Source organism: Eutrema salsugineum, unplaced genomic scaffold, assembly GCF_000478725.1.
Source record: "Eutrema salsugineum unplaced genomic scaffold, Eutsalg1_0 scaffold_2, whole genome shotgun sequence".
Taxonomy (NCBI): Eukaryota; Viridiplantae; Streptophyta; class Magnoliopsida; order Brassicales; family Brassicaceae; genus Eutrema; species Eutrema salsugineum.
The window spans coordinates 17,228,004-17,255,024 of NW_006256829.1; the positions used below are offsets into that span (position 1 = coordinate 17,228,004).

The following is a 27,021-nucleotide window of genomic DNA, read 5'->3' on the forward strand; positions in this document are numbered from 1 at the left end:
TGCCAAGTGTTCGTCCAGAACCTCCATTCCTTTGTCTTGGTTGTCCTCTGGGTCCTCAAGTCTGGTCCATCTTCAATAACAGGAATAAGGTCAGAAATGTTGAAGCTGGGACTGACTAAGTACTTACCTTGCAAGTCGATATTGTAGTCGTTGTCATTGATCCGCTCAAGGATAAAGGGACCATCCACACGAGGCAATAGCTTGGACTTCCTTTCCTCTGGAAACCTGTCCTTCCTCAAATAGATCCATACCAGATTGCCTGGTTCAAACACATTTTGGTTCAGGCCCTTGTTGGCGTGTTTCTTGTGTCTTCCTTTCAATGTTCTGCTTGACCTTCTCATGTATCTGCTTGACAAGCTCGGCCTATTTCTTCCCATCCATACTCACACGCTCAGAAAAAGTTAAAGGCGTGACATCAAGTGGAGTAAGAGGATTAAAACCATAAACCAGTTGAAATGGGGAAAACAATGTAGTAGAATGAATCGCATGGTTATAAGCAAACTCTACATGTGGTAGGCAATCTTCCCACGTCCTAAGGTTCTTTTTAATAACAGAACGAAGCAATGCAGACAAGGTTCTATTAACGACCTCGGTTTGGCCGTCAGTGTGTGGGTAGCAAGTTGTGGAAAAGCATAGCTTAGTACCTAGTTTTGACCAAAGCGTTTTCCAAAAATAACTAAGGAACTTAGCATCGCGGTCAGAGACTATAGTCCTAGGCATTCCGTGCAACCTAGCCATTTCTCTAAAGAACAAGTCAGCCACATTCGACGCGTCCTCAGTCTTATGACAAGGAATAAAGTACACCATTTTTGAGAACCTATCGACCACAACAAAGACTGAATCTCGATCCTTCCTAGTTTTTGGCAATCCTAACACCAAATCCATAGAAATGTTTGTCCAAGGAGAGCTAGGAATGGGTAAGGGAGTGTATATACCTGGGCGCTGGTTTTTGGATTTCACATACTTACAGGTGATGCATCGGCCGCAAACTCTTTCCACATTTCTTTTCATGTGCGGCGAGAAGAAATGACCCTGGACCACACTAAGAGTCTTGGTTACTCCAAAGTTCCCCATCAAACCGCCGCCATGAGCCTCCCTAACAAGCAAATCACAAAGATAGACATTAGGTATACAAAGACAGTTTTCATAAAACAAGAAGTCATCACTCCGAAAATATTTTCCAGTGGCAAATTTAGAACAGGATTGATAAACTTCTTGGAAATCTGGATCGGAGTTGTAGGCTTCTTTGATCATTTCAAAACCGAGGACCTTGGCGTCTAAGGTCGAGATCAGGGTGTATCTGCGTGACAAGGCGTCGGCCACAACGTTTTCTTTTCCCTGTTTGTACTGGATCACGTACGGAAATGTTTCAATAAACTCCACCCATCTGGCATGCTGCTTATTCAGTTTCTGCTGGCTCTTGAGGTGTTTAAGAGATTGATGATCCATGTGAATCACAAACTCCTTCGGCCAGAGGTAGTGTTGCCAGGTTTGGAGCGCACGGACCAAGGCATACAGCTCATTGTCGTAGGTGGGATAGTTCAAGGTCGCGCGACCAAGTTTCTCACTTAAGTAGGCAATTGGCCGCATCTCCTGCATTATGACCGCGCCAATACCTACACCACAGGCATCGTACTCAATTTCAAAGGTTTTCATATTTGGCAAAGAAAAGAGAGGAGCATGAGTTAGTCTGTTTTTAAGGAGTTGGAACGCCTTTTCTTGTGCCGTGCCCCATTTAAAACCAACATCCTTTTTGATTACTTCGGTGAGAGGCGCTGATATGGTACTGAATTTCTTCACAAACCGTTGGTAGAAACCGGACAGGTAATGAAAACTTTGGACCTCTCTAACCGTCTTGGGACTGGGCCAGTCTTTGATCGCCTTGATCTTCTCCTCGTCGACCTGGATCCCATTGGCACATACAAGAAAGCCTAGGAACACAACACTATCCGCGCAAAAGGTACACTTTTTCAAGTTCCCAAACAATTGCTCCTTCCTAAGCACTTCTAAGACTAACCGCAAATGCTCTAAGTGCTCGACCAAGTTCTTGCTATACACTAAGATGTTATCAAAGTACACAACTAAAAAAACGCTTATAAACGATCGCAAGACATGGTTCATAAGTCTCATGAAAGTTGTAGGGACGTTGGTTAAGCCAAAAGACATTACCAACCACTCGTAAAGCCCATGCTTTGTCTTAAAGGTTGTTTTCCATTCGTCTCCCTCTTTCATCCTTATTTGGTGATATCCACTTTTCAAATCTATCTTAGAAAAAAAAGACAAGAACTGTGAAGTACATCAAGCATATCATCCAAACGGGAAATGGGGTATATGTACATTACCGTGATATTGTTGATCGTGCGGCAATTTACGCACATACGCCACATGTCGTCCTTCTTTGGCACAAGTAAGACCGGGACTGCGCAAGGACTCAAACTCTCCTGTATATGTCATTTCCCCATTAGCTCTCCGACCTGCCGCTGCAGTTCCATCGTTTTAACCGGGTACAAAGTCGATCTGATGTTCGATTTCGCGGATGGGAGGCAGACCGCTTAGGCTTTCTTCTGGAAAGACGTCCTTGAATTTCTGAAAAATAGGCAAAACGCTGCTCGGGAGATCCGGCTCACGGTCAGTATGGCTAGCCAAGGCATTTTTAAATATTAACAAGAAAAAAGATTGTCTCGTAAGCATGGCATACTTAAGTTCACTTGGCCTCACAAAAAGAGTTTCTTCCCTCACGGGTGCGCTCTCTAAGGCCTTTTCTGGGGTTTTTCTCAAATTCTCAGATTTAGTAGAAGTGTTTAGAGGGTCACTCACAATGCTTTTTCTTTTGTGGCTTTGCTCGAGTTTGATTTGGTCTAAGTAGACCTCTTGCGTAGACAAAGGCGCTAGGGTGATCTTGCGGCCTTGGTGTTTGAACATGTGTTTGTTGGAGAAGCCATCGTGAATAGCCTTACGGTCATACTGCCAAGATCGGCCCAAAAGAATATGACCGGCTTTCATTGGCAACACATCACACATGATCTCATCCTCATACCGTCCGATAGATAATGGAACTGAGACCTGCTTTGTGACCTTCAGCTGCCTTTGGTTATTTAGCCACCTGAGACTATAAGGTTGCAGATGCTTGTGCGTCTCCAGGCCAAGTTTCTCCACCATGGTAGTACTTGCCACGTTTGTACATCTGCCTCCATCGATGATCAGGCTGCAAACCTTACCCATTACCAAGCACCGGGTATGAAATAGGTTCTCGCGCTGATCCTCCTCTCTCACGGGTTCCTGAGCTAGTAGAACTCTCCAGGCAACGAGCCATTTACCTTCTGCTGCTCGTTTCTCATCCTCTTCATCGTCATAAATAGGTCTGGTATCCTTACCATCGGACACGATCTCCTCTGAGTCAAGAAGCAACATGGTTCGTTGGTTTGGACATTTATTAACATAATGACATTTACCTCGATACTTAAAGCATTCAATGTTACGGTGTCTAGCCGGTGTAGCCTCGGCTTTTCCTTTGTAGTCGGATGTAGAGGAGCTGAGTTTGGAATCCAACATGGACTTAGTGTCGGATCGAGATGGATAGCTCTCCTTATCTGTCGGTCGCGAACTGGAACCATATGCGGGTCGGTTAGTGCCTTTGCGTTTCAGCTGCTGTTCCACTAGTACCGTCTTGTGGTACATCTCACCAATGTCCCGATAGTCCTGCAGTTCCATACCGTCGCATCTTCCGGCTCTACCGTATCGGCTTTCAGCATCAGCCGATCCATCTCGTGGTAATACTCCTCGACATTTTTAGATCCCTGGGTCAAATGTCTGAGTCGAGTGTGTAGCTTCCGTTGGTAGTGACTTGGTACGAACCTACGTCCATCATCCGTGCCTTTTCGTCTCATGTTTCGACCAGTCTATCTCCGTTCCTCCTCCGGGTTGTGACAACTTAGTCCCACCAGTCTAATGTGTAACCATAGAATTCGGTGGTGGCCAGGTTGATCTTCATTTGTTCGGAGAAGTTCTGACATCCGAACAAGATGTCAATCTTCTTTTTCCACTCAAGAAACGCGTCTGGATTGGTCGTCCCGTAAAAAGATGGAACCCTCAATTTCATGCCCCCAAAGTCGTTATCATTCCGAACATGGACTGGTTCTGGTTAATATTGCTCTCGGCTTTGATCGTTACGGTCTCGGCAAACCTCGTCCCAGTTTTGGCCGCGGATTGGATCAGGATCGTAACGCTCACGTCCGCGGTTTGGCACATGGTTCAGCCTGCGTCTGTCTTCCCGGCCGCGTTGGGTCAAACCCGACTGCCTCCCGAGGTATGACCGTCAGCATAAAATTGGTTGTCTGCGAAAAACTCATTCTGGTTATGATTTCTCCTCAGATGGTCTGGATCCTCACGGTTCCGATTGCTACTTCCTTCCCCATCTGATTGCCTTGGCTGTATTTCAAGCCGTTCCAACCGCTGACTCATGCGCTCCATCATTTCAGTTAGGTTGTTTAGTTTAGCGACCATCTCCTTAGGACTGACCCACCGAATGTGATTACCGTCACGGAATGTGTAGTATTCCCAATCGCCGTCAGAAAGGTCAGATGACATATAATGTACCTCGCAAAATTTAGCAAACTTCTTAGTAAAATTTTCTCACTTTAGGGAAGATATAAAATAATTGATTTCAACTGATTATTATTATTTTTTTTATTATTTTATTTTTTATTATTATTTTTTTAAACTAGATCTGGAATAACAAAAGAAGGAAAGATAAGACGGAATTTAAAAAGACAAAAGATAGGTAATACCGCTTTCTTCAAGTGTGTGGCACTGAAACCACTTGACGAACTCTCAAAGAACGGCACACACTTGGTCGTTATCGGATGGATAGATCGTTGACTCCAACTGGTTCTCGAAAGTAGATGCTAAGGCGTGAGAATAAATCCCGAAAATTCTTAGGCCCAAACTTGCGGAGAACAACTTGAAATAAGGGGATGGAACAAAGAAAAACAGAACGCTGGTAAAAGGATGTTAGGGCGTGAGAAATGAATTCCCGAAAAGTCCCTAAGCCCCGATTACTACTAACGAGAACTTTAAACTTTGCAGGCGAAAGCTGCGTTAATTCTATGGATTGAACTTGATAAACCGAAAATGATTCAAGTGGCTAACCACCTAAAGAATCGAAAAAGCTCAAAGAGAACAAAGGAGAAAATCTCAGATTTATTTGATAAGTGAAGTGGTGAAAATGTAAGGTAGTACATGCAAGCCTTTATATAGTAGGCGGAGTAGTCAAAGAGACATACTCAAAAATGACTGAAAATTTAATGAAGTCTTTGACTGAAATAAATAAACTAAAGACTGATTCTTCGGCTGGCCTTGACTGACTCTTGGACTGCCAAGCCAAAAATGACTCTTGAGCTGCCGACCCATGAACCAGACCACGAACAAACCTGGGTCGATAGATGGGTAATGGACTTAACCTCGTTAAAAACTCACCCGGTAAATCCATTGGGACAAACCCGAGTGTAAGAAAAAAGAGTATTAAGCCATCACCCGGACCAGATTAGTTACAGCCATCGTTCATGAGCACGGTCACGATCTTGGGTGATGCGGGGTCCCCTGGTCCGATCTTGATCCCGTTAAGTACAGCCTGAACCGCCCCTGCCATCTTTTTAGTCCTGGATCGCGTCATGGGTCCATCCGGTATGGCCAAGTGTTCGTCCGGAAACTTGATTCCTTTGTCTGGGTCGTCCTCTGGGTCCATGATCAAATCAGCCACTTATCCAATTGTTGATCTACTTAAGCCTGAATCAAAACCAGTGTGGTTTGTAATTTGTATTCTCCAGCCTGGCTCAAGCGGTCTTCTTTGTTCCATAGATGAGTAGGTATCACGCCAAAGTCTTCTTTGATCTTATCAGCCTTAGCTCCTTTGCTTACAGACAAATCTCCTTCGGCTACAAGCTGTTTCTTTATTCCATGCTCTGGTTCGAGCTCTCCTTTCTTGATGATGTTCAGTATCGCTGATAGATAAGACTTTTAAGGGTCTCAGGGCTATCAATCCCCTTGTCAATGTAGTACAAAGAGGTTTATCAATCCAGATGTGGTGTTAGACACTAAGCTATATGATCAAGTTCTTAATTCAAGCAAACAAGAATAGGTTTTGATTAATCTAGAGACAACTATAAACATAAACAGGTTTAAAGACAAATGACAATGACAAATGATGTGAATATGATATGATGGAGGCATGAGATTCTAGACATGATAGTTGGCTAGGGTGCCTTGGTGTTAAACTAGAAATGCTAATGACAATGATGAGACATGATTCAAATGATTAAGAACTCTAATCTAGGTTAATCCTCTCATGAAGGTATTAACCCCTATACTAATCCATTTTCAAACCAAATTCCCATTTGTGAAACATGAATCAATATGCATTAACAAACAGCTCTTAATGATCATTCAAGCATTTAACAAATCATTCCCATGATGAAAAATTACTTAAACCTCTAACACAACTCTTTCAGGAATTTCATCAAACACTTTTGGTGCATGAAATTCCCAGAATCTAGATCTCAAGTGATTATCAAGGATTTAGCATAGAGAACAGCTGTTTAGAGAGATGAATCAATGAATCTAGCCCTAAGCACTCCTAATCTAACACTTTAGCACCCTAACCTACACATCTAGAACCTCATTAAGGTGACTACTCACTAATCATACTAATCTCTCTTAAACTTTTGCAAGTTGAGTAGATTAGCATGATTAATGATGAGAAATGGAGATGGAGATGATAGATTCAAAAGAAAACAGCTTTAAACACCCAGATCTCCTTAAACTCTCTTGATTAAACACTCAAATAAAGATATTTCTCTTCTTAATGGAGTCTTTTCACCAAAAAGGCAAGAGACAAAGGGAATAAAACTTAGTTCTCCCCCAAAAAACCCTAAAAAGTATTTATACCTTCTTAAAAACGAACCGGGTCAGCCCGGAACAAACCGGGTCCTGACCCGGCTTTAATGGATAAAGTGGGAAAAGCTGCGGGTCGGTTCAGTATGTCCCAGGCCGCACACCTAAGTCGCAGTAGATGAAGACTTGTCTTGTGAGGCTTGAATCACCTTGTCGGAGCCGCACGCCTATCTAGGAGTAAATTGCGAGTGTTTCTGCGGCATGGTCTCCTTCCTCTCCAACTCGCAGGGCTGAGCCGGTTTCTGGGGGATGTAGAAACTGTGCGGGTTGGTCTCTATTGCACTTAGGTCGCAGGCTCAAGTCGGAGTGAATTCCGAGTGATCGTGCGGCATAGATCCAGGCGCGGATGACTCGCATGCCTAAGTCGCACGATTGTGGACTTAGCATTTCTCTTGCTCGGGAGCTCCAGACCTCTTCCAGTGATAGTTTACCCGCACATTTCAACTCGCAGCATCAGCATTCAGGTGTTCATCTTCAGGCCTGCGGGTTAACCAAGTCGCAAGACCATCTCGCAGCATCCAGAGCAGCTTAGATCACTTCGCATTCCGGAGAGTGTAACTCCTGTGATACTTGTCCGAATTGAATGATTTCGGTTGCAGAAGACAGAGGACTCATTTATCTCCAACTTTTGTGAAGGAAGTTTCAGTGCTTGGGAGGTGGAAGGCTTCCTGGAGGGCACATCTTTGCAGTGCATGTATACGACCAGAGAGAGGCGTCTAGACATGTGTCCATTCCGGAGGCCGTATCTTCCTGCTCATAGATCCGAATTGAATGCTCTTGGACGTTCTGGAAAGAAAACTCAAATGTCTCTGATTCTCATGAAGGACCCGGAAGCTGAATCGGCCTGGAAGTGCACCGTCCTTCGCATCCTTCAGAACTGATCTGCTCGGTCCGGAATACCTGCGAGACAGGGGTTTCTTCCGACGAGCTTATCTCTCTGCTCACGCGTCCGAATTCTACGATTCCAATTGCTATGAGACCGTGCTTCAATGCTCTCCAACTTCTATGAAGGACCCGCCATCTGAATCGGACCGGAAGGCACCCCGGACAGGTGATTTCTGAGACTCGTTCGCACCCGGAGATTTTGGCCGATATACTTAATTCGCGGTACGTGAAAATGGCCGGTAAAGCTTCCCGCGGTACATGAAAATGGCCGGTAAAACCTTCCTGGCCAGCGAGAATGGCCGATAACCTCCATAGACTCAAGTTTTCCACTTTTTCAAGCTCTGCTCACCATTCCACCTCCTGGATTCATCTTTTCAGCTCCATAATCACCTGATAGACACTCAAAACATGCAAAGACTCATTGGGACCTAATGCATCTCCTAAGTTCTAAAACAAACCCTAGGGACCTAAAATACATGAAATAAAACATGATTTGGAATGATTTATGCAACCTAAATGATGCAAATTATGAACATATCAATCGCATCATCCTCCCCTTGTTGAAAAGGATTTATCCTCAAATCAGGAGCATCTGCCAAGAACAAAACTAAGTTAGAACCATTAGAACTTGAATTTGTATTATGTTTACCTTGCAAGTATGTTTTGGCAGTGATCTGTGTTGGAGTTTGAGGTATTCCATGCTTCCTAGCATTATTTAAGTCAGAGTATTCAATTTCCACACGTCCTCCAGTCGTCATCCCTTTTCCTTGTGTTTTTTGAGCTCCTTTTTCAGTGGTGATTTGATTGTTTAGAAACTCCTTTAGCTTAAGGCTCTTTTTGGTGAAGTTGAGGCCTTCGGATGGATTTTTCAAAGGAAAGATGCAATCTATTTGTCCAAACTGAATTCTGTTCCGGCTATTGTCTTCTAAAGGTTCAGTTGGCCTAAGAAAATCATCCTTATAGTCCTGCAAAACAAGAGATCTTCCACTCGGCATCTCCGGTGCAACATTAGATAAACTCAAAAGAGTTTCCTTATAAGCAGACTTATGACTAAGTGACTGAGAGAGTAGAGTTTTTTGGAAATTACCATATTTGGCAAGGAATTTTGATTGCTTGTAGGTGTTATTCTCAGCCTGTTTCCATTTCTTCTTTTGATCTTGATAAATCTCGAAAGGTGTCATTGGAACAAGAGTGTGCTTCCTGCCTTTTAACTCAAAAGAATACTTGTTTGTGGAGCTATCATGAGTCACTTGTCTATCATACTGCCATTGCCTTCCCAACAGAATGTGACTGGTCTCAATAGGTAGAACATCACTCATAATTTTCTCCTCATATTTTCCAAGGGTTAGATAAACCGGTACTTGGTTGTTTACTCGCATTTTACCTTTATCATTGAGCCAGTGCAGATTGTATGGATTGGGATGCTTCTTCACGGTCAAGCCAAGCTTATTAACCATGTATTCACTTGCTACAATTGTGCAGCTTCCTCCATCGATGATGAGATTGCACACCTTGCCTTGCACATGACATCTTGTGTGAAACAGGTTTTGTCATTGTGCTTCCTCCTCTGCCTTAGCTTGCACGTTTAGTATCTTTTTCATAATCAAAAGATCTCCTGTAGCAGCATATTCCTCTTGCTCTTCCACTGAATCTGAGATATCTTTTTCATCCTCTGATCGATTCATACTCACCATTCTCTAAGAGAGTCAGAACTCTCTTGTTAGGACATATACTAGCAATGTGTCCTCTTCCTTGACACTTGAAGCAGACAATCTCACGAGCTCTAGTAGTAGCTGCTTCGGTTTTGACCTTGAAGTGTAGTTTAGTAGAGAATGATTTAGAAGACACCGCAGGCTCAGCACTTTTTCTTTCTTCTTTGGCAAAGCTTGGTCTAATCGTAGATGAACCAGCTCCAAAAGTTGATCGAGATCCTCTCCGCTTGAGATGTTGTTCAACCAGAACTGCCTTGTGATATATCTCCTCTAGATCAGCATAGCTTTGTATCTCTACTCAGTCTTGAACTTCTTAGTTTAACCCACTCAGTAACCTAGCAATGGCTGCTTCTTCGTCTTCTTTAATACCAGCCTTGATCATCAGAGATTCCATTTCATGAAAATAATCTTCTACACTGCTGTTACCTTGAGTCAAACGCCTAAGTCTCTGGTGTAGCTCCCAGTGATGAAGAACTTCTTCATGAGTTCTTTCAACTCATCCCAAGTATCCACATATCCGATTTCACATTATGTATACACAACATCGTCCTCTCACCAAGGTATGGTCCCATATCCGATTTCCCATTATGTGAGCTGCGATAAGTTTTTTCCATCGCATAGAACCTTTCTTGCAGCGATTACTGGTGGTGATGAACCTACGTCGTTTAAGGAAGCAATGAAAGATGAGCGATGGAGGAATGCTGCATCAATGGAGGTTAAAGCTTTGGAAGCCAATCGAACATGGGATGTTACAGATCTTCCACCGAATAAGAAAGCCATTGGGTGTCATTGGGTTTTTACGATCAAATATACATCCAATTGGGAATTTGAACCCTATAAAGCACGCTTGGTGGCATATGGGAATATACAAGAAGCAGGTTTGGATTATGACGAAACTTTTGCTTTGTTCATCAAGATGACGATGGTTACAATGTTTTTAAAAGTTACAGCAGTGAAGGAATGGAAGTTCACCGGATGGACGTACATAACGCATTCTTGCATGGTGATCTTCACAAAGAAGTCTATATGAAGATGCCTTCCAGGTTCGAATCATTAGATAAAACGAGGTGTGTCGACTAAGAAATTCACTATACGGCATGCGCCAGGCACCGAGATGCTGGTTCTCTTAACTGACTGCAGCATTACGAGGGTATGATTTTATTCAACAAAAACCTGATTATTCATTGTTTACGTTGGTGTGCGGGTCTATGCAGCTATACATACTCATCTATATTGACGATTTGTTAATCGGGAGAATGATCTGATGGCTATAAAGAAATTCAAAGGCTATCTAAGCCAATGTTGTCACATGAAGGACATGGAGACTTTTAAATATTGCGCGGCATAGATATTGCAAGTGATAACTAGAGGTTTTTAGGCTCTAAATAGGGGTTATCAATCCCTTAGCTGTTGCAGCATAAAGGGTTTATCAGTCCAATGTGTGGTAGACACTAGAATATAAGACAGTTTCTTAATTCAAGCAAATGGTGAAGATTGTTTGTGACTAGTGCCTAAAACAAGATTGAAACTAAAACAAAGATTAATGATCAAATAAACAAGCAAGCAATGACAACTAAACAAGATGAGATGATATGAAATGATGGGAGCATGAGATTCTAGACATGATAGTTGGCTAGGGTGCTTTGGTGCTAAACCAGAAGTGCTAATGACAATGATGAGACAAGATTCAAATGATTTAGAACTCTAATCTAGATTAATCCTCTCATGAAGGTATTAACCTCTACACTAATCCATTTTTAAACCAAATCATCATTTGTGAAATATGAATCAGTGAGCATTAATAAACAGTTCTAAAAGATCATTCAAGCAAATAACAAGACATCATCATGCAGCAAATGCTTAAACCTCTAATACACCTCTTTCAGGAATTTCATCAAACACTTTTGGTGCATGAAATTCCTTGAATCTAGATCTCAAGTGATATGCAAGGATCTAGCCAAGAGAACAGCTGTTTAGAGAGATGAATCAATGAATCTAGCCCTAAGCACTCCTAATCTAACACTTTAGCACCCTAACCTACACATCTAGAACCTCATTAAGGTGACTACTCACTAATCATACTAATCTCTCTTAAACCTTTGCAAGTTGAGGAGATTGGCATGATTAATGATGAAAAATGAGATGGAGAAGATGGATAACGATGGATTTTGCAGCTTTAAACACAAAGATCTCTCAAACTCTCTTGATTAAAACTCAAAAAGGGAGATATTTCTCTTCTTAAGAGGAGTCTTTTCACAAAAGAGGCAAGAGATTAAGAGAATAAAGCTTGGTCCTTTGGGTAAAACCCTAAAAACTACATATATAAGTCCTTAAACAAACCGGGTCAGCCCGGAACAAACCGGGTCCTGACCTTGCCTTGATGGGTAAATATGAGGTTTGCCACGGTCAAATGATTCTTGGACAGACCGTGGCAAAGAAACCGTGTCAAGGCTCAAACGGTTGTTCTTGAAGAAATAGGCTGCGTCGGCTTGAGTTAGACCGTGATGCATGGCCGTGTCATGTCCTTTCTAGGTTTGGATGATGATCATATTTGATTGCCACGGTCTTGCTTGGCTCGTGTCTCTTGAGCGTGGCAAAGCAGTGGAACATTCGGTGATTGTCACGGCCTGATGATTGGCCGTGTCTCTTGGTCGTGTCGAGTCCTTTAAGCTTTTGCCGCGGTCAGATGTAGGCCGTATCTCTTGACCGTGTCATTCGCCGAAGGTTGGCACTCTGAAGCAGCATCTTGTCACGATCAAGTGTAGGCCGTGGCATTCTCCCCGTGTCATTCGCTGAAGGTTGGTAAAACCTTTTCACGGTCAAGTATGGACCGTGGCGATATGACCGTGTCATGAGCCTTTGTCTTTTAAGCAAGAACTCGGGTGTTGCCACGCCTAAGTGTAAGGCCGTGGCACCGTAACCGTGTCAAATCCTGAGAGACGTCATAACATTCCACGACTAACCCCAGACCGTGACGTTCTCACTGTGTCAGAGTATGACACTTAGCATAATTTCCATCCTTATACGCCTGATTGACCTGTCTGTCTCTCGCTTTCCGGAACTCACACCTCACAACTCCAAATAACACCAAACTAATTCCAAAGGAAAGATGACTCATCAAGCTCAAACTTTGCTGAAGAAATCTTTGATTCTCGGGGAGTGGAAGGTTCCCCGGACGGCTCATCTCTGCAATGCATTGGAACGATCAACGAGAAACTCTTGGACCAGTGTTCACACCGGAGACTGTATCTTGCAGCACATAGCTCCAACCTGGATGATCTAAGACGTTCTGGAAAGAGCACTTAAAGATCTCGAATCTTGATGAAGACCTCGGCAACTGAATCAGAATGGAAAGGCATCATCCCACGCAATCTCTGTGATTCATCGGACCGGTCTTGAAACTATAGCGAGACAGATGTGCCTTCCAGTGAGCTTAACTCTCTGCTCACGACTCCAAATTAAATGATTCTACCTGTTTTGGATATGTGATCTGATCATCTCCAGCTTTTCTGAATACCCTGTAATCTGAATCGGACGTTAAGACTTCCTGGACAGGCGATCTTTCCAGACGTATGAGATTGCTCCGGAACGAATGCGAGAGAGGTCTGTCTTCCGGTGGCCGTATCTTTCAGCTCGGTGCTCCAAACACATCAAATCAAACTGTTCTGAGATCTAGACTCCATTATCTTAATCTTTTCTGAAGACCCCGGAGGCTGAATCGCCCAGCAAGACCTTCCGGTAAGACGATTTCAGAGATATATCTGTACCCGGGAATTTTGGCCGAGAAACTTGAACAGCCGGTACGCGTTTTGGCCGAGAAATCCACTCGCAGTACATAAGAATAGCCGAGAAAAAGTTCCCACGGTACAGGCTAGCGCCGAGAACATCCAAAAGGCTGCTTTCACCATTTTCAAGGCTCTGATCACTATTTGTTTTCCTGGTTTCACCTTTTCAGCTTCAAATAGCTCCAAATACACCTGATAAACACTCCAAACCATGCAAAGACTCATTGAGACCTAATGCAACACCTAAGCCCTAAAACAACACCTAAGGACCTAAAATGCATGAACTAAAATATGATTTGGAATAAAATATACAACCTAAATGATGCAAATTATGAACATATCAACTCCCCCACACTTGTTCTTTGTTTCTCCTCAAGCAAAAAGAGCAAATGAGAGAAAGAGTTTGGATGCATTGGGAGTTCATATTCCTTAATGAGAGAGTATATTACTAAAAGAATTCAAGGCTCACTGTCCTAGTTGCTAATTCTAAGATGCAGTGCAAACAAGATTACTCACAAAACTTTTGCCATACTCATCAAAAAATGAATCAAGCTCAAGCTTAAGTTTTCACAAACAGCCATAGTTCCAACCTTTTGACATTCATTAATGCTCATGTGAATCATGCTTATGCAAATCATGTGAACTCACTTGTCTTGGGACAGGGTTATGAGACAAAGATGATCTCATTCAATGCTTATGGTTTCAATGCAGCTCAAGGGATCACTCAGGAAGGAATAAACTTTAACAGAATGCTAAGGGTAAAAGGCAACTGCTGCATACAAGAGTAGAATCCCATCTACCCAGTGCCCCAAGTTGGTCTTTCTCCTTAACTCTACTCCCATGAAGATCACATCCTCTCTCAAGGCATTCATTGCCTCATCAACCCACTCCTCACTTCACTTCTCACTCTTTTTTTTTTTCACCAGGGGATTCATCTTTAAACTCAGGCTTCGGGGTCTGAACTTTCCACTTAGCTCTTTCTCACATAACACTGTCTAGCCTCTTTTCTTTTCTTTTCAAACACTTGAGCCTTTTGGCTTCTTTTCTTTTCTTTTTACTTAGCAGCTAGACTTTTCTTATCAAAACACAAGAGCTTATCTTTCTTTAAACAGCAGACCCCAAACCGCTTTCTTTTCTTTTCCATCCCTGGTTCTCATTTCAAACTCTCTCTTTTTCACTCAGTGTTTCCCAAGATATCTTCCTAGCCTACTCTAGACTCATGATGCAGAGCTAGATCTACATGAGACTCTACTCTTGTCGCCCTAAACCCAACACTTTCTGTCAAGTTTATTCAGAAAAAGGCCTCACATCTCTCACTATAGTGTTTCAGGCTTCAAGGAATGTTTGGTTCAAGGCAGGGAACTGTCTCAAGATGAGAGAACAGCTATTTGAGCTAGCAAAGAGTGGTAAAAAGGGTAAGAGAGCTCAAATATTTTAAGGGTACCCATGAGTTCACAATGGCATGCACAAACAATGATAATTAGATTGTCAAATTATGGTTCTCACTTAGATAAGGCTGGAACTAATCAAAGCTTGATTCACTCAACAAGTTCAAAGCATGGATCAGTCTTGATATCTTTCTTGTTTACATGCATCAAAGAACTAGAAACTAGGGCAGTGAACCGAATTCTTAAAGTGATATTCTCTCAGGAAAACCTATCATCACTCCTTGCATTGATGCAGCCTAGATGAATATGCAACTAGACTCAATCCTAAAAATGAGAATGCAACTACATGAGCATTTTTTTGTGAAATTTTTATTTTTTGATTTTTTGATTTTTTTGGTTTTTATATGCACTTAGATGCAACTACATGAATGCAAGCAAGAATGTGACTCAAGATTCAAAGTAGAAAATAAGAACAGAGAAAATATGATTAGTAAAAGATGAAACTCCTCCCCCAAACTTAAATAACACAGTCCCATGTGTTATAAAAGTATGAGAAAGGAGTAAAAGCTACACAAACAAGTAAAATGCAAAGAGAAAAAGAAAGACTATATGCATATGTACAAGGGTTGGAGTGGTTACCTCAATCGCTGAGATCGGATCCCACGTAATACGAGGGATTGGAGGTGGAGCATGATGGTGTTGGCTCTCTAGGTGGACTGCTCTCAGGTGAATCTGGTGGGAAAGCTTTAGCCGGATTGATCCAATCTTCTTTTCCCGTTGGGAACTCACGGTCACGAGCTTTTGAGCTCTCTCCCACCTCTTCTGTTGTGGCTGGTGCAGGTGAAGCGGCCGAGTCTTTATCTGGTGAGGCCGGCGCTTTGAGCTTCTTTACCTTCTTGTTTAGTTGCCTCACACAGTCAACTAGCTTGCGAATCGTTTTTTCTTGCCATTTGTACCATTTCTGAAGTCCATTAACTCTTGAGTACAGATTCCTTGTGTGATACTCAGGCTCACCCCAAACATAAGGATCAAAATGGTACCGAGCTGCTCCCATCCTTTTTTCAAGAACTCTTGGCTCCTCATTCTCACAACCGTTAGCCCTAGCTGTGTTCTGCTCTTCAACCGGCTCTTTACCCTTGGATCCTGCGGTCTTCTTGCATTTGTGAGGGTCAATGGCTGGATTGTAGAGCTGATCCTTTAGAACAATAAAGGAGACATTGTGTCTTTCTGTGAGAGTGGTGATGTCTGGGTGTGGCAACAGAACTTGAACCTTTTCATCTTGTAAGAGCTTGAAAGTGTACAAGAAGTTCTCACCATTGCTTTCTTTTAAAAATCCAACCTTGGTGAGGGCAGCTTCATCAATCAACTCAGACATGATCTCAACATCATCAATGACAAAACCTCTTGCTTTCAAAATCTTTTTCACTAACCATCCATTGTGCAACTTAGTGATCTTTTGCTTTTTGCCCTCACTCCAAGCAATCTCTTTGTATATCAGCATGTGACGTGCCAAGAATGTACCAACAGAAGGGATGTAGTGTGGGAGACGAAATTCTTTCTTGCTCTTCAAGTGGCTGATGAGAGGATGTACACCAATACCCAAGAGCTCCATATCAGCTAGGTGCACCACGCCATCATTGTGTTTGGTAAAAAACATTTGGCAAAGCACCTTGTGAGCATAACGGATGGCTGAGTTTCTTATCTATGAACTCTTGCATCTTCCTCCTCTGAAGCTCCCAAAAGCTATTGTATCCCACAGACCAGTAATCCTGTGATCAGGGTAGGTGAACTTCAATGTCTCATCCTCTGCAGGACTTGGAAAGCCAAAGATCTCATCTAGTTCCTTGAAACTCACTTGGTATGGTTTACCATTGACTGTGAACTCTATGTGCCCAAGACCATTGCCCTCTTTGATCCTCTGATCTCTGGGGCCATACTCACAGACTTCAAGGGATGCAAGAAACTCTTGTGTTACTCCATCATGAGCTACATCTTTCATCTCAAAAAATCCACCAAATCTCATATTGTTAAAAATCAGCTGAACCTCTTCAAATAGCCCCATCTTTTAAAGCAGCTCCATATCAGGGAACTTGGTTTGCAACACCTTTACATCCTTGAACATAGCATAGTAATCATCAAAAGTTGGTTCTCGGACTTCAGGTTCTGACCTTTTCATTGCTTTCTTAACCGGCTGCAATGCTACTTCAGGGTCACTCTCGGTTTCATCATCATTTTCAGCCACAGCCATCTCTTTTCCTTTTCTTTGAACAGCTTTAACCAATGCCAATTCTTTACCAGTAGTCTTCGAAGTAGAAGCCTTTGTTCTCTTCGGTGCAGCCACTTTCTTTACTTGCTTCTCAGCCGGCTTCTTTGGCTTTCTTGTTCTCTTTTTTCTTTCAAAAACCTTACTCCCAAAGGGCAGAATCTGATCCTCTGAAGCTCCAGCTTTTTCTTGTTTAGTTCTCTCCATGGCTGCAGTTCTTTTTGTTCCTCCCATCCTGCATTTGCTCAAACAGCTATGAGCACTAAAGCAAGAGAACAACAAAAATCTTCCAAAAATTCACCAAGTTCAAGAGTGGCACAGATCGATTTTTCAAGAAAAGAATGTGTCTTTAGCCAGTCATAAATTCAATAAACTCACAGCAATGCCAAGAAGCAATGCACACAAAGAATTCGGCTTGAAACACAAATTCTTGAAAGAGAATCGAAATAATTGGTAAATTTAAGGAAGTTTTTCAAAAATTCCAAGAACAGGTTATTCTCAAGCAAGAACCAAGTTTTTCCTACCTATTCTACGTGCATAGCATTCACAAAATAATTCCAAAGTATCAAGCGACCTATTAAAATCGATTCCATGTATTTCAAGTTCATGAACAGTACATTTAAGACATGGAAAAGGTGAGTTTTAACAGGTGAAAATACCTTGGAATCTTCAAAGTTCGAGTGAAATGCGAGAATGCAGCAAGAATACTAGACAGGATTACGAGTTCAATGCAGTTGGAATTTCTAAATTTGGTTCTGTAATGAGAGAGATATGGAAGTTTTAAGTTCAGGAATGGAGGAAAAAAGAGCAAACTCGGGGTGTCTGATGGAAGAGGAGGGCTCGGGTGGGGATCAGCTGTAAAAAGCGCGTCTTTGACCGGTCAACGTCCGTACGGTCTTTCCGATTTCAAAATTTTTGCCGTGCCTGGTTGAAAGTGTCACCGTACCGTGTCAAAACCTGAAGACCTGCTTGTTTTTGCTGCGGCCTGGAGCGTCCCGTGTCATTTTCCCGTGGCGATCTCCGAATAAAAATCTCCCGACTGAAATATGTTGACACGGTCTGGGGCTGACCGTGTCATTCTCCTTGTGGCAGCCCGATAGTGAGGTAAGCCGGCTAAGGCACACCTGACACGGTTCGGATCGTGCGTGACATCGTGCCGCGACTTCACCTGATAAGAAAAATATCGGCTAAAAAATTCTTGCCACGGTCTGGACCGACCGTGTCAATCGCCCCGCCCCGTGGCATTTCTCGAATCATGCGTCTTTGACCAAACAGGTGCCACGGTCTACATCATCTCCCATGCCAGCCGACCGCGTCAAACCCTAAAGCTTGTGCCATCCAAAGTCTCTTTTTCCACGGCCGGCCTGAGGACCGCGTCTCCTGACCAAGGCAAATCCCGAATCATGTGCAAACTTGCCACGGTCAGGCTTTGAACCGTGACTTCTCCTCATGGCTTTATCCAAACATCTTGCCAAGCCTGATTTCTGACCGTGGCCGGCCACCATGGCAAAGTCCAAACATGGCTCCTTTGTTTCTCTCTCCACTTCCTTGCATCTTGCAACTGTTTCATGAGGCCAAACTCAAACCAGTGACCTGTAAACACTAAACAAACCCATCAAAACATCCTAAAACATAAAAAGAAAGAAAAGAAAAGATCAAAAGCATATTTACAGAGGATAAGCTTCGGGTGTCTCCCAAGAGCACTTTGTTTAAAGTCTCTAAGTTTGATTTTGATACCAAGTTTATGCTGATGGTGGATCAAGAAGGGGAACTGATCTAACTTCCTCCTTCTTTTGTGAGACTAGGTAGTGTTTGATCCTTTGGCCATTGACCACAAACTTTTGACCATCTTTACCTTCTAACACAACAGCTCCATATGGCCTAACTTCAAGAATATTAAAGGGACCAGACCATCTAGACTTAAGTTTTCCAGGAAATAACTTAAGCCTAGAGTTGAACAGCAACACCAAATCACCTTCCTTGAACTCCCTTTTCAAAATCCTTTGATCATGTAGAGCTTTGGTCTTTTCTTTGTATATCTTAGAGCTCTCAAAAACCTCCAACCTGATCTCTTCAAGTTCATGGAGTTGAATTATCCTTTTCTCTTGAGATGTTTTGATATCAAAGTTCAGCAACTTCACAGCCCATAATTCCTTGTACTCCAGCTCAACAGGAAGGTGGCATCTCTTCCCATATAGCAGATTGAAAGGAGATGTCCCAATTGGAGTCTTAAAGGATGTTCTATAAGCCCACAATGCATCATCCAACCTTTTGCTCCAATCTTTTCTGCTTGAGCTAACAGTCCTCTCAAGAATGACCTTAATTTATCTATTAGACACTTCAACCTGGCCACTAGTTTGAGGATGATAAGGAGTAGCTACCTTATGTTTCACTCTATGCTTCCTCAGCAGTCCCTCTAAGGTTTTTGTTCTCAAAATGAGAATCTCCATCAGAAATAACAACCCTTGGTACTCCAAATCTTGGGAAGATTATGTTCTTGAACAACCTGACCACCACCTTGGAATCATTGGTAGGGGAAGCAATAGCCTCAACCCATTTGGACACATAGTCCACAGCCACTAATATGTACTGATTCCCATAAGATGAGATAAATGGCCCCATAAAGTCCACTCCCCAACAATCAAAAACTTCAACCTCAAATATTGGATTTTGAGGCATTTCACTCCTCTTTGAAATGTTCCCATGCCTCTGACAGGCATCACATGCTGAAACAACCCTCTGAGCGTCCTTAAACATAGTAGGCCACCAAAACCCACTCTGAAGAACCTTGGCCACCGTCTTGAATGCTCCCATTTGACCCCCAAAAGCTGATCCATGGCACTATTGCAACACAGGTTGCATCTCCTCTTCAGCAAGACACCTTCTATACAGCTGATCTTTGTTCAGGACATACAGGTAAGGCTAATCCCAATGGTATCTTTGGACATCTTTGAAGAACTTCTTTCTGTGGTAAGCATCAATTTCTGGTGGTTCCACTCCACAAGCAAGAAAGTTCACAATGTCAGCAAACCAAGGCATTATCCTCTCTTGGATGTTATCCACTTCCTCAAACTTCAAGTAAGAGTTGAGCACCATCAATGATTCCTCAGGGAGAGAGTCATTAAGAGGGACTTCATAGTCCACTCTTAACCAAGAGAGATGGTCTGCAGCTCCATTCTCTATGTCCTTCTTGTCTTGTACCTCCATATCAAACTCTTGAAGTAAGAGGACCCATCTCAAAAGTCTAGGCTTGGCATCTTTCTTTGTCATTAGATATCTGAGGGCTGCATGATCAGTGTACACAATGACTTTTGATCCCACCAGGTAGCTTCTGAATTTATAAAATGCAAAAACTATTGCCAGCATTTCCTTTTCTATGGTTGCATACTTTTCTTGAGCATAATCAAGGTTCCTACTGGCCTAGTAGATCACATGAAGTTTTCTGTCCTTCCTCTGGCCAAGCACAGCTCCAACTGCATAGTCGGAAGCATCAGTCATAACCTCAAAAGGAAGAGACCAGTCTGGAGTCTGGACAATTGGTGCACTGATCAATGCCTCCTTGATCTTCTTGAAAGCTTCCTCACACTCAGCATCAAAGACAAATTCAACCTCTTTGGACAACAGGCTAGTCAGAGGCCTAGCTATTCTTGAAAAGTCTTTGATGAATCTTCTGTAAAACCCTGCATGCCCAAGAAAGCTTCTTATCCCTTTGACTGAGTTTGGATCTTGCAGATTCACCATCGCTTCCACCTTTGCTCTGTCCACTTCTATTCCAGCTTCTGAGACCTTGTGCCCCAACACTATTCCCTCTTGGACCATGAAGTGACATTTTTCCCAATTTAACACCAAGCTGTGCTCCTCACATCTATCCAGGACCTGAGAAAGATTAGACAAACAAGAGGAAAAAGAGTGTCCATAGACTGAGAAGTCATCCATGAAGACCTCTACTTTCTCCTCAATTAGGTCTGAAAAGATAGACATCATGCAACGCTGGAAAATAGGAAGAGCATTGCACAGCCCAAATGGCATGCTCCTATAACCAAATGTCCCATAAGGACAGGTGAATGTGGTCTTCTCTTGGTCTCTTGGATCTATGGGGATTTGAAAGAATCCAGAGTAACCATCTAGAAAACAAAAGAAGCGATGGTTTGCAAGCCTCTCTAGCATTTGGTCAATAAAAGGAAAAAGAAAATGGTCTTTCCTAGAGGTTGCATTGAGCTTTCTATAATCTATACACATCATGTGCCCAGTTATAGTCCTAGTAGCAATCAGCTCATCATTCTCATTCTTTATTACTGTTATCCCCCCTCCTTTTTGGGCACCACATGGACTTGTGAAACCCATCTAGAGTCTGATATTGGATAAATTATCCCAGCCTCTAGGAGTTTGAGAATCTCTTTCTTCACTACCTCTTTTAAGTTAGGATTGAGACACCTTTGGTGCTCTATGTATGACATCTACTCTTCTTCTAAGTGAATCCTATGAGTGCATAGGGAGGATGAGATACCCTTTATGTCATCCAGAGAGTAGCCAATGGCTTTCCTATGTTTCCTCAACTCTTCTAACAACCTATGCTCTTGGTCCTCTAACAGGATAAGACTCATTGAGACCTAAGAAAGCATATCTGAGCCCCTTGGGAAGGGGTTTGAGTTCCAACTGAGGTGCTTTAGACTCATCCCAATCAGCACTAAAGCTGTCTTGCTCACACGGCCCAGCATGCTCCTTCATCTTAGAATCCACGGCCATGACTCCTTGAACTGCTCCTTGGCTTGTGTTTGAGCCTCTGATATCCAAGACCTCAAGGCCACTTTGTTCCAGTTCCAAAAACCTTGCCTCAGGACCAAGTTCTCTTGCATTGTCCAAATACAGCTTGTATCCTTCACTCTCCTCTGCTAAGAACCCATGGTCTCCTTGTTCTTTGGCTAAAGCAACTTGAAGGGGATCATCAGTATTCAGTTCCTCAAGCAACTCATCAGCCAGTTGATCCATGGTCTCTACATAGAAGCATTGTCCTTCTATGATGGGCTTCTTCATCATTTCATTAACATCAAACTTCAGCCTTTCAGAACCAAGTTGAAGCTCAATTATGCCTCCTCTTACATAAATGATTGCTCCTGCTGTGGCTAAGAATGGCCTTCCTAAAATAAGAGGGTCAACTGGTTCCTCATCCATCTCTAGCACCACAAAGTCTGTAGGCACTTCAAAACCACCTATCTTACTGGCAGATCTTCCAACATTCCAACAGGTAACCTCACAGATCTATCAGCAAGGACAAGGGAGATTCTTGCTGGCTTAAAAGTTCTAAAGCCCAGCTTTCTGGCAATGGAGAAGGGCATTATGCTTACTGATGCACCCAAGTCACAAAGACATCCAGCAAACATCAGAGGTCCTATAGCACAAGGGAGTGTGAAGCTCCCTGGATCAGTTAACTTCCTTGAATTGACTTTCTCTGAATAATGTCACTGCACTCATGGCTCAATACCACCATACCTTGAAGCTCTTTAGTCTTGTTCAGAATAGCATCTTTTAAGAACTTACCCAGCTTTGGCATCATTAGAAATGCTTCAATGAGAGGCATTGTGAGTGGTGCCTCAATGAGAGCCTTCTCAAATACAGTTCTTGACTTGTCTACAAGCTGCTTCTTGAATCTCCCTGGAAATGGGAGCTTGGGTTGGTATGGAGGTGGTGGAAAAATAGCTTTTCTGGTTCAGGTTCCTTTTCCACCTCTTTACCCTTTTCTTTCCTTGATCTTTCAGCAACTTGATCATCTTTTAAGGCTGCCTCCCCCTCAGTTTGATCATTGTCCTCAATGATCAGATTGCTGTACTCTACACCTGGTAGTTCTTTGCCACTTCTCAGTGTAATGGCTTTAGCATACTCCTTTGGGTTGGGTTCAGGCTTACCAGGTAGTTGTCCTTGGTTCCTTGAGCTAGAGGCCTGATTTTGCTTCAACTCCTTGATGTCCTGCTGCATTGATGCATAATGGCTTTCAAACACTTGTTGACCCTGAAGCAGCTGTTGTAGAATCCCAATCATATCTGACCCCATCTGTGGCTGCTGGTGAACAGGTGCTGACTGAAAATGATGCTGAACCGGCGCCTGCTGCTGGAACTGTGGTGGACCAAACCCTGGTGGTGCCTTTAGTTGCTGCTGTGGACTGAAACCAGAACTCTGAAGTGGTTGTTGATGCTGACTGTAACCCTGATTCTGAACAAACTGATTCTTTGGTTAAAAAGACCCTTGAAAGTTGTTCTTGTGAACAAGATTCTGTGGAGCTTAAGAGGTAGGGTAGACTTGGTCTTGTTGGTTTGCTACATTGGGATTCCTGTAAGAGAGGTTCTGATTGGCATAGGCATACTGATATCTTTGGAACCTCTGATTCCCAATATAGTTTATCTCTTCCTGAGTAAGACCCTCTTCACTGATGTTCTCAAAGCATTGAGAAGGTTTCTCATACTCTCCTACAAAGTGCATTGGCTTTTGAGTGGCCAATAACACCTTGTCCAACTTGCTTTCAAGTGTTTTAAAGTCTTTTTCATACCTTTGATCCCTGCTTAAACTCTCACTCCTATTGGCTCTATCAAAGTCTCCATATGTATCATTGCTCATTGCTAAGTTCTCAACCAGCTCTAAAGCAGCATGAATCTCCTTCCCTAGAAAGTTTCCATTTGATGCAGTATCCAGTTGATTCCTTATCTTGGGAAGAGCCCCTCTATAAAGTGTGTTGAGAAGAAAAGTCTCACTAAACCCATGGTGTGGGTGTTGGTTAGTGCAGCTCCTGAATTTCTCCCATGCTTCAACAAAACTTTTATTGCTATGTTGAATAAAATCTGGTGTAGCTCCTGAATCTCTCCCATGCTTCACCAAAACTCTCATTGCTATGTTGAGTGAAGCTAGAGATTTTATTTCTTAGCTTTTCTGTTCTGGAAGTTGAGAAGAACTTAGACAGAAATGCCAGCTTGCATTGCTCCCAAGTCTGAATGGAGCCTCTTGGAAGATTCTTCTCCCATTGGTGTGCTTTGTCACCAAGACTGAAGGGGAATAATCTGAGCTTGAAGCTATCCTCAGACACTCCATTTATCTTTGTCAAGTCACAAACTTTATCAAATTGGTCAAAGTGTTCCAAAGGATCTTCCATTGGCAATCCATGGAACTTGGAGTTCTGGACCATATTCAGCAAAGATGCCTTGACTTCAAAATTGTTGTTTTGCACAGGTGGTGCTTGAATCACTGCTCCATACTGATGAGCATTGGCCCTGTCATTCTCACCAACATAGACCTGTGGCTGCTCATATCTCCTTGGTTGGTTTTGGAAGGGCTGTTGGTGGTGAGCCTGTTGTCTTTGCTGTACATTGGCCTGGTGCCTTTGCTGATGAGTTGGAGCTTGTCCCTGGTGGACATAAGCTTGCTGTTGATGCACCTGTTCTTGCTGAACATTACCCTGATGGAACCCTTGACCAGCTCCATTACCAGCTCCATTTCCAGCTGAATTACCAGCTCCATTACCAGCGGCATTACCAGCTCCATTACCCTGCTACACCTGAGCATGTTGCCCCTCTTGAACCTGCGGCTCAATGTCAACCACTTGCTGTCTCTGATCTTCCATATCAGCCTGATCAGTCTGTCTTCCACGCCTATCCCTTCTCTTTCTTGGAACCAAAAGATTGATGTTGTCGTTGAGAGGGAAAGGTGGACCACAGCTTCTTGACCTGGACCTGGTGTTCATACACCTGAAAGTAAAAACAGAACTTGAAAGTAATCAGTAAACAAAAAAAAAGCACTTGATCTCAACAAAGTATCTAAGACTAATGCTAGCACACTTTGGCAACGGCGCCAATTGATAACTAGAGGTTTTTAGGCTCTGAATAGGGGTTATCAATCCTTTAGCTGTTGCAGCATAAAGGGTTTATCAGTCCAATGTGTGGTAGACACTAGAATATAAGACAGTTTATTAATTCAAGCAAATGGTAAAGATTGTTTGTGACTAGTGCCTAAAACAAGATTGAAACTAAAACAAAGATTAATGATCAAATAAACAAGCAAGCAATGACAACTAAACAAGATGAGATGATATGAAATAATGGGAGCATGAGATTCTAGACATGATAGTTGGCTAGTGCTTTGGTGCTAAACCAGAAGTGCTAATGACAATGATGAGACAAGATTCAAATGATTTAGAACTCTAATCTAGATTAATCCTCTCATGAAGGTATTAACCTCTACACTAATCTATTTTCAAACCAAATCATCATTTGTAAAATATGAATCAGTGAGCATTAATAAACAGTTCTAAAAGATCATTCAAGCAAATAACAAGACATCATCATGCAGCAAATTCTTAACCCTCTAATACAGCTCTTTCAAGAATTTCATCAAACACGTTTGGTGCATGAAATTCCCAGAATCTAGATCTCAAGTGATATGCACGAATCTAGCCAAGAGAACAGCTGTTTAGAGAGATAAATCAATGAATCTAGCCCTAAGCACTCCAAATCTAACACTTTAGCACCCTAACCTACACATCTAGAACCTCATTAAGGTGACTACTCACTAATCATACTAATCTCTCTTAAACCTTTGCAAGTTTAGGAGATTGGCATGATTAATGATGAGAAATGAGATGGAAAAGATGGATAATGATGGATTTTGCAGCTTTAAACACAAAGATCTCTCAAACTCTATTGATTAAAACTCAAAAAGGGAGATATTCTCTTCTTAAGAGGAGTCTTTTCAAAAAAGAGGCAAGAGATTAAGAGAATAAAGCTTGGTCCTTTGGGTAAAACCCTAAAAAACTATATATAAGTCCTTAAACGAACCGGGTCAGCCCGGAACAAACCGGGTCCTGACCCGGCCTTGATGGGTAAAGATGAGGTTTGTCACGGTCAGATGATTCTTAGACAGACTGTGGCAAAGAAACCGTGTCAAGGCTCAAACGTTTGTTCTTGAAGAAATAGGCTGCCTCGGCTTGAGTTAGACCGTGATGCATGGCCGTGTCATGTCGTTTCTGGGTTTGGACGATGATCATATTTGATTGTGACGTTCTTGCTTGGCTCGTGTCTCTTTAGCGTGGCACAGGAGTGGACATTCGGTGATTGTCACGGCCTGATGATTGGCTGTGTCTCTTGGTCGTGTCGAGTCCTTTAAGCTTTTGCCGCTGTCAGGTGTAGGCCGTATCTCTTGACCATGTCATTTGCCGAAGGTTGGCACTCTGAAGCAGCATCTTGCTACGATCAAGTCTAGACCATGGCATTCTCCCCTTGTCATTCGCCGAAGGTTGGTAAAACTTTTTCACAGTCAAGTATGGACCGTGGCGATATGACCGTGTCCTGATCCTTTGTCTTTTAAGCAAGAACTCGGGTGTTGCCACACCTAAGTGTAAGGCCGTGGCACCGTAACCGTGTCAAATCCCAAGAGACGTCATAACATGCCACGACTAACCCCAGAATGTGACGTTCTCACCGTGTCAGAGTATGACACTTAGCATAATTTCCATCCTTAGACATCTGACTGACCTGGTTGTCTTCCACTTTCCGGAACTCACACCTCACAACTCCAAATGACATCAAACCAAGTCCAAAAGAAATATGACTCATCATGCTCAAACTTTTATGAAGAAATCTTTGATGCTCGGGGAGTGGAAGGTTCCCCGGACGGCTCATCTCTGCATTACATTAGAATGATCAAAGAGAAGCTCTTGGACCAGTGTTCACTCCGGAGACTGTATCTTTCAGCACATAGCTGCAAACTGGATGATCTCAGACGTTATGGAAATAGAACTTAAAGATATCGAATCTTGATGAAGAACCCGGCAACTGAATCAGAATGGAAAGGCATCGTCCCACGCAAACTCTGTGATTCATTGGACCGGTCTTCAAACTGTAGTGAGGCAGGTGTGTCTTCCGGTGAGCTTAACTCTCTGCTCACGACTCCAAATCAAATGATTCCATCTGTTCTGGATCTGTGACCTGATCATCTCCAACTTTGCTGAAAACCCTGTAATCTGAATCGGACGTTAAGACTTCCCGGACAGGCGATCTTTC

General features: G+C 42.8%; 1 protein-coding gene and 1 non-coding gene across 2 annotated transcripts; both read left to right on the forward strand.

The window, feature by feature from the left end:
- The first annotated feature begins 10,107 nt into the window (after positions 1-10,107).
- On the forward strand, positions 10,108-10,575 carry LOC112086611 (uncharacterized mitochondrial protein AtMg00820-like). The gene has a single exon (XM_024155584.1). It carries the CDS (start codon positions 10,108-10,110, stop codon positions 10,573-10,575), a length of 468 nt encoding a protein of 155 aa, XP_024011352.1.
- Positions 10,576-23,792: 13,217 nt separating this feature from the next.
- Positions 23,793-23,897, forward strand: LOC112086915. The gene has a single exon (XR_002899769.1). It is a non-coding gene; the product is annotated as a small nucleolar RNA R71 (small nucleolar RNA).
- The last annotated feature ends 3,124 nt before the right edge of the window (positions 23,898-27,021 follow it).